Source organism: Cystoisospora suis, assembly GCF_002600585.1.
Source record: "Cystoisospora suis strain Wien I chromosome Unknown contig_4157, whole genome shotgun sequence".
Taxonomy (NCBI): domain Eukaryota; phylum Apicomplexa; class Conoidasida; order Eucoccidiorida; family Sarcocystidae; genus Cystoisospora; species Cystoisospora suis.
Window position 1 is genome coordinate 2803 of NW_027156949.1, and position 7678 is coordinate 10480.

The 7678-nt window shown below is 43.9% G+C and overlaps 1 protein-coding gene across 1 annotated transcript in view; it reads right to left on the reverse strand.

Moving 5' to 3' along the window:
• Positions 1 to 7678, reverse strand: part of CSUI_007742 (n-terminal domain-containing protein) — a gene marked incomplete at its 3' end in the record, with an annotated part of 15482 nt that overhangs the window by 2774 nt on the left and 5030 nt on the right. The window contains exons 7-11 of the mRNA XM_068067886.1: positions 6176 to 6575; positions 5518 to 5649; positions 4339 to 4529; positions 2555 to 3510; positions 392 to 1245 (exon numbers count right to left, since the gene is read on the reverse strand). Of these exons, the coding sequence (XP_067920138.1) occupies positions 392 to 1245; positions 2555 to 3510; positions 4339 to 4529; positions 5518 to 5649; positions 6176 to 6575 (2533 nt within the window). The remainder of the gene's footprint in view (positions 1 to 391; positions 1246 to 2554; positions 3511 to 4338; positions 4530 to 5517; positions 5650 to 6175; positions 6576 to 7678) is intronic.

Sequence of the window (7678 nt, forward strand, 5' to 3'; positions counted from 1 at the left end):
TTAAAGATAGATAGATAGCTAGCTAGAGCACTTATAGATGGCCTATGTACACATCTTTCTGTAAAGAAATAGTAACGAGAGTCAGTTAGTCCTGTGAAAGGGTGAAGATAGCGACTTGATGTATAAAATAGATTTAGAAACAAAAAGCATCTCCTATATAGAATGATCTAGATACACGAGACAAGAAAGCGGAAGAAAGGCAAGCAAATGAAAAGCGAAAAGACATATCGATCCATGAAGAAACCTCACACACGCACATACATGTATAGACAGATATAGATAGATATATAGACGCATACGAGTCGTTAGATAGGTAGATAGATTCAAGACATGTAGACAGAGATAGGTGTATACGCAGATATATATAGAGAGGTTGTCGAGATAAGATGACCTGCATGGCTTGATCGGATTGGTCGATAGCATCATTGAGGGCGATAATGAGAGGCTCGGAGACGAGACAGGCAACTTCTCTAGCTCGGCTTATAGGGTGAACCATCCCTAAGAAGACTCTTAAAATCTCCGCTGCTGAGCTTCTCACAGCCCCGTAGTACGACGAGGATGAAGAAGAGGACAAGAAGAGAGGAGGAGGAGAAGAAGAAGAAGAAGAAGAGAGAAAAAGATCATTCGAAAAGAAAAGAGCATCTCCTTCCTCATGAAATTTCTCATCTTGTCCTCCATCCCTTCCTCTATACTCTTCTTCATCTGTCTCGTCTTTTTCTCTTCCTTCTTTTTCTTCTCTTCTTGCCTGTTGCACGGAGCGTTCTCCTCCGTCCCTTGTATCTCTTGATCTTTCTAAAGACGCCGACTGTCTCTCTCTTTCACTTTTCTTTGCATGCACATCTCCACCACCTAACTCCAGCCCACCCGAGCTAATCCTTTCCTTCACAAGAGAAGAGGAAGAAGAAGACATACAAGGGATAGGATGAGAAGCGATGTACAGATGAGAAGAAGAAGAAGGATGAGGACCATGAGGCTCTTCTTTGTGACAGAGAAGTCCAGGGGGTGACGAAGAAGAAGAAGCAGATGAACTACTATTGAGAGGTGGGAGAGGTCGAAGAGAAGGAGAAGAAGGGGAGAAGAAAGAAGTTGTGGAAGATGTATGAATACAGGTGTGTGGGTGATCAAGAAGACGGACGTAACGTAAGACAACTATACAGAAGAGATCGACGTAATCCACCGCTGCCAACTCCTCATATGAACCTAGGAACAACGAGGGAGAAGAAGAAGAAGCCTCTCCTACACCTCCTGAAGATAGAAAAAGAAAACGAGGAAAGGAAAGGGAACAGAAGAAAAGAAAGAAAGAAGGGGAAAGAGAGAGAGAAAGAAAGAGGGAGAAAGAGAGAGAGAGAGAGAAAGAGAGAGAAAGAGAAAGAGGGAGAAAGAGAGAGAGAAAGAGAGAGAAAGAGAGAGAAAGAGGGAGAAAGAGAGAGAGAAAGAGAGAGAAAGAGAGAGAGAAAGAGGGAGAAAGAAAGAGGGAGAAAGAGAGAGAGAGAGAGAGGGAGAAAGAGAGGAAAAAAGAAAGAAAGAGGGAGTTGCGTGGTGGCCGCATGGAGCTGTCATGGAGGGAGAGGAGTGAGGAGCGGTGGCTCGTCTACATCTCAGACGTGGAGAAAAGAACGACCCTAATCCTACTACTACTACTCCAGACAGATAAATAGTTTAAATACAACTTCTACCAATCCAATGCCCCCCCCCCCTCTCTCTATCGACCGATCAATCTCTTGCGATCATCTATCTATCTCTCTTTATCGACCTCACCTTTCTATAGATCTTTCTATCTTTGAACTCTCCATATATCTTTACTCTGTCTTCAATCTATCTACCTATCTATCTTCAATCTAGCAGCTATCCCTATCTATGTTTCATCTATCCTTGATCTATCAATCTCTCTTGAAGCTGTCTATCTATCTATAATCTATCTATGTGTCTTAACCTCTTTATCTCCCGATACATCTCTAATCTATCTATCTCTGATCTATCTATATTCTTGTCTGTAATTTCGCTATCGAGCTCTCTTTCTCTGTGACTTGGTTTGTCTGTCCTATCTTTGCGTCAACTGTATGCAGCTGTGAAGAGCCACAGACAAACCGCAAGAAGAAGAGCCAGTCACTCACTAATAGGACTACCACCCCCTGGGATACGAAAGCAGACATACACACGTGTATACAGACATGTTCGTACGTATCCATACATACGTATACATACACAGGTATATAGACATACATACATATTCATGCATACATTTATGTATGTATAGGAAGAAAGAGAGAGAGAGAGAGAGACGTGGAAATGACACATGGCAGGAGAGGGAGCACGGGAGGTAGGTAGACGTTTAACAAGTCTCATACACGTAGAGTGGGTATAGTCACCTAGGAGTCGTGCTGCTGCTGGAAGGACTGTAGAGTAGATAGAAAAGAGACGAGACAATCTCCTGTCACATAACTGTGCAAACCCCACCCCGCATCCTAGCCGTCTGAGACAGAAATTGAGACAGAAATTCTTCTTCTAAGGAGAAAGAAGAGAAGAAGAAAAAGAAGACTGACGGATGTCTTACCATTCCCTGGTAGATGATCGTGATAAGAAGCTCCTCCGTTCTTCTTCTTCTTCGTCCTAGTAGTCGTCGTACTATTTTCTATGCTTGGTCTTCTCCCAGCCTTCCCATCTACGAGTCCACTTTCGTCATTCTTCATCTTTCTCCTTTCTTCTTCTTCCTTCTCCCTTTCTCGTCGCCCCTTGCCTGGAGAAGATGAAGCCGAAGTGTGTAAGAGCGCCTCGAGAAAGAGCTCACTATGTAGAGCATTTTGGATGAGAAGATTCTCAGGTACATAGAATCTTTGCATCGCTTCTACCAGTAGCTGCCCCTCGCATTGCAGCATACTGTTGAGAAGTCTTAAAGCCTCGAGAACCCTTGCGGCGGAAGGGCACCGCTCATGTGCTGCTATAGAAGGATAGATCCATTCTCCTCCTCCTTCTCTCTCTTTTCCTATAGGGGGGGGAAGAGACGAAGATGGAGAAGAAGACGACGATGCTGGGAGACTCTCCCTACCGGCACTACTATTACTACTACCCCGATGAGGTGTATGTACACCTGGCAAAGATGGCGAGGGAACAGGAGGAGAAGAGAAGAAGATCATCGTATCGGCACCATTAGAGAGCGGGGCGGTAGGAGAGGGATTATGAGAAGGATAGGCTTGTGAAACGCCCCCTCCAAGGTAAGAAAACGATGGATGAGAATAAGAAGGAGGAGAAGAGGAAAATGCAGCAAGATAGTTGTGAGACAGAGAAGAAGAAAAATATGAAGAGGAAGAGGGTGAAGATGGACCACGAAGGGATAGCAACGAAGACGATTCGCCTCCTTCTCGTCTTTCATTCTCTCCTGGAGATGTCTTAGAAGAGAAGAAAACATATGGAAAGGAAGAAGGATCGACGTATAAAAGAAGACTGAAGATGGGATCTAAAAGATGAGGAAGATGATGGATTGCTTGACGCACAAAGGCCCTTGCTGCATATCTAAAAAGAAAAAAGAAGAAGAGACACAAAGGCGAGATGAGCTTGTAGAAAAGGAGAGAGCTGTAGGAGGAGGAGGAGGAGTAGTGTTAGGTCGGCTCGAGTGTATAGAGTAAGTGTTTACTGAAGAGAGAGAATATGAAAGAATGAGGCAGAGGAGATTTCCTACACAAGAAGTTCTAAACGACGTTGAGAAAGAGCCGAGAGAGATACAAAAAAGGAGGTGAGAATAAGGATGATACGGGTGATCGGCTTCTTCTATGAAGCTGTCTATCTATCTATCTATCAGGATGGTGGGACTAAGAGAGAGTCCAGAGGAGATTCTCTCCTGTAGAGAGAGAGAAAAAAAAGGGCAATTGGACCAAGTAAAGGAGAATCTATTCATACATCAACAACGTCAAAGAGATCTAGTACGCTCACCTCAAACAGTCTGCAACCCCGGCTAGGGTCTTACATACGCATACATACGCACATATATATACATATATAGCCACCCCTATACATGAATATACATACATCTTCATATGTGCATATCCATACACATAGAAATTCATTCCTAATCATCTTCATAGATGGACATCCACCACATGCATAGATTTCCACATATAGGAATTCCCCTCGTCATACATACATGCCTACGCACCTTACGCACGTACGACGTCTTCATACATACGTATTGATATATATCTGCACCTACCTCCATCTGTATTTGTGGATACGTACCTCTATCTCTACCCCTATGTACGGTGGCTGCGTAGGTGTCTTTCCTCTCTCTTTCTTTCTTTCTGTCTTTCTCGGGGCGTCTGTCTTGACTGATTGATCCCTACCTACCTTATTTTCGGTTCGGGTTCTTCTAGAGATTGAAGGACAGCAAGCATAGGAGATGAGTAGAGATACCTCCTCGTGTTTCTCTTCTGAAGGTGGGAGCATCTCCATAGAAGGGAGAAACGTTCTATCGCTTCAAGCCTCTTCCATACCGTAGAGCATCTTAGGCCCTGCATAACGACGGCTTGAACTACGTCCTGAGTGCATGCAATGCCATAGAAAAAAGAAGAAAAGAAAAGATGAAGAAGACACTTCAAACAAACAGGGATTTCTTTCTCTCTCTTTAGAGAGCTTTTAATAAGGAAAGATGAACAGCTTCACACCCTCTACTACGTTATCTCTCTGGGGAAGTAGGGGACTATTTCTCGTTTCTTTTCCTTCTCTCTTCTATTCTTGTAGCAAAGCAACCGCGCGATAGGATTCATATGATGCGGAAAGACCTCTCCTTCTCCTCTTCATTAGAAGGAAGCTGAGGTCGATAAGAAGTAGATGTGTTTTCTATGAAGAAGAGCATCGATGGCTCGAGAGCAGACAGAGGGAGAGACAGACAGAGAGAGAGAGAGAGAGAGATAATACATAATCTCTATGTTGTCTCTCGAACACAGACGGAGAGAAAAGAAGGGCGGAAGGAGATGGAGGAAAGAAACGAAAACAGACTGATGGATGAACTCCTCATGTCTCAGCGCATGCGCATGCATCACCGATCCTCCACTAGAGAGAAAGTTCAGTTCCTACCAGTGTCTACAGTGAGAGAGGAACAAGTCCCTACGAGCTTTTCTTCTTCCTCTTCTTCTCTTTTCTCCTGTATGTCTCTCTCCGTATCGCTTCTTGTGCTCCCGCTCTTGCTTGCTCTCTTTCCTGTCATCTAGCTAGCTATCTTTGGTTTATCTATCTCTCTTTGGTATAACCCTAAACTCCGGTAGTGTATCTATCTATCTATCTGTAATCTATCTATCTCTCCAAGATCTACCTATCTTGTTTCTATCTATCTATCTATCTACCTTTGATCTATTGATCTATCTGTCGTTGCTCTTTCGAACAGTCAGGAGGGGGTGGTGTATATACAGCCACGGCTGATGACTATGAGAGAAGAACAAGGAGGAAAATACATGAAGATCGGATAGACGGAGTCACAGAGAATAAGAGAAGAAAGAGAAGGAAGCAGGTGAAGAGAAAAGAGCGGACCTCTTTTTCTGGTCGGCAGCTTTCTTCGAGTTGCAAGACAAGATCAGCGACAGCGCTAGGTGCAGTGACACTCCGCGGAGATCCATCTGCATGCGTTAGGGCCAAGGCATTCCACAGCCGAACTGCTACTTGCTACACACACAGATCGCATACAGAAAGAAGAAAGAAAAAGAAGGAAGGAGTGAGAAAGAAAGAAAAAGAAAGAAAGAAAGAGTGTCTCGAGTGCCAAGTGAAACATGAGCGACGTCTGAGGGGGAGGAAAAGAAGAGGAAGAAGAAGAAGAAAAGAAACGGTCGAACATTCGTGGAGATACGATATATATATATATGTAGATCTATATATCTATATATATAGGCAGATAGCATGTCTGTTTGAATAGGTATGATGATATGTATCTATGTATGAATGTGTATCACTGTGTGGGTATGCACGTACCTACCTCTGTATATCCTCTCTTCACTGCAAGCATCTCTATAGGTGATAAGACGACACAAAGAACAACTTCTCCATGACTGCATGCATGCGTGCACCCCCCATACATCAATTTCTCACACATTCCTGCACCTTTCTTTACCTTGTTCCTTTTCTCTCATCTCTCTCCCCTACACCTTATCCTGTCACCTCTTTTCTCTCTCTCTCTCTTCCTTCCTTGACTTACATCACAGTGGTTTGTATCGCAGATGATGAACTTCCTTCTCGAAGGAGAGAAACAGTTCAAGAGATTGAGAAAGCTCTGTATAGCTCGACAACATACAGCTAGCTCTTCCACTTCTCCGCATTCTAAAAGAGCGCAGAACCACGTAGGTAAACATCCCCCCGGCCATGGAGGATCCTCTCTAAGAGAAGCACTCTCTTCTTCTCTTGAGTTCTGTCCGTCCTTTCCTCCCTCTTCTCCTTTCTGTCTTGGGAGAGAGCTAACTTCCTCTTCTTTCTCTTCTTCTTCTTCTCCCCTGTTCTTCTTCTTCTTCCGTGCGTCATTGGTTAGAGCGAGGAGAGTAGTAGTAGTAGTAGCGGTAGGCGGGGTGGCTGTGTTTGAATCGAGGTTGAGAGCATCGAGACTGTTAGGGGAGAGAGATAAGGAAGATGAAAGAGGAGAAGAAGAGTTCTTCCCACTCTTCCTCTTCGTCGTCGCTTCTTCGTGAGAAAGTAAATCGACGTGAAGACGATACAAAGATACCTACACACCCAAAGGAAACTTTAGAGAAGAACGACGTCAGAGACACACCTCATCCACCAGGCAAGACTGTAAGATCCCCTCGTCTTATACAAGCAACAGTCCGAATATAGAGATCCACAGGTAGAGGTAGCCTTGCTGCACGCACCCTCCGTATAGACGTGTGTGTATGTATAGACAAGAGAGAGAGGTGAAGGAGAATTACGGAGAGGGAAGACAGAAGAAGAAAGGCTTCGACTCTTCTCCATCTGTAAGTCGTATCTCTTCATACTGCTCTCTATGACAGCTACAGCACTGAGACAAAGACATCTCCTGATGAGAAGTCACTCTTCTTGTCTCTTCCCCACTCCTTCTCCCCTCTCCTTCTGTAGAGGAGTGAGAAAGACAACTTCGAGCTCTTTCTCCTTTCAGACATATTCATGCATGCATGCATGCGCATCTATGTAAATAGAAGAGAGAGACCGACACAGAGAGACAACAGCTGAACTGAGAAACGGATGAGAAGGATGCCGGAGATAGAACGACAATGGCGCGTCATGCCAAAATTTCTTGAGATCGGCTTATATACGGAGATAGCCGGAAAACGTATGTATGTATGTATCTAGGTGTATACAGTATCATGATTAGTACGATAGCAAGTTTGGAAAAAGTAAGTCAACCACATCAAGCATGAGACAGTTAGTAAAGATACATGCCTACACACACATATATAGCCTTAGATCTTCTTCTCTATTCGAGGCGCGCCTCAGCCTCTCTTAGTCCAGCAGTGCTCCTTCTGACACTCTGTCTCTCTAGAGGAAATCTCTATCATCTCAAAGGCTAAAAAATTGAAGACCTTACATATATAGATATATATAAACTTGCCTTCTATTTGTCTATCTGTGTTCTCTTTAACTTCTTCTCTTTCTGATATGTATATCCCCTCCATATGTCTAAGATGATGAAGTATGGATGTATTTAGATCTCCTTCTTCTTCTTGTTCTCCCC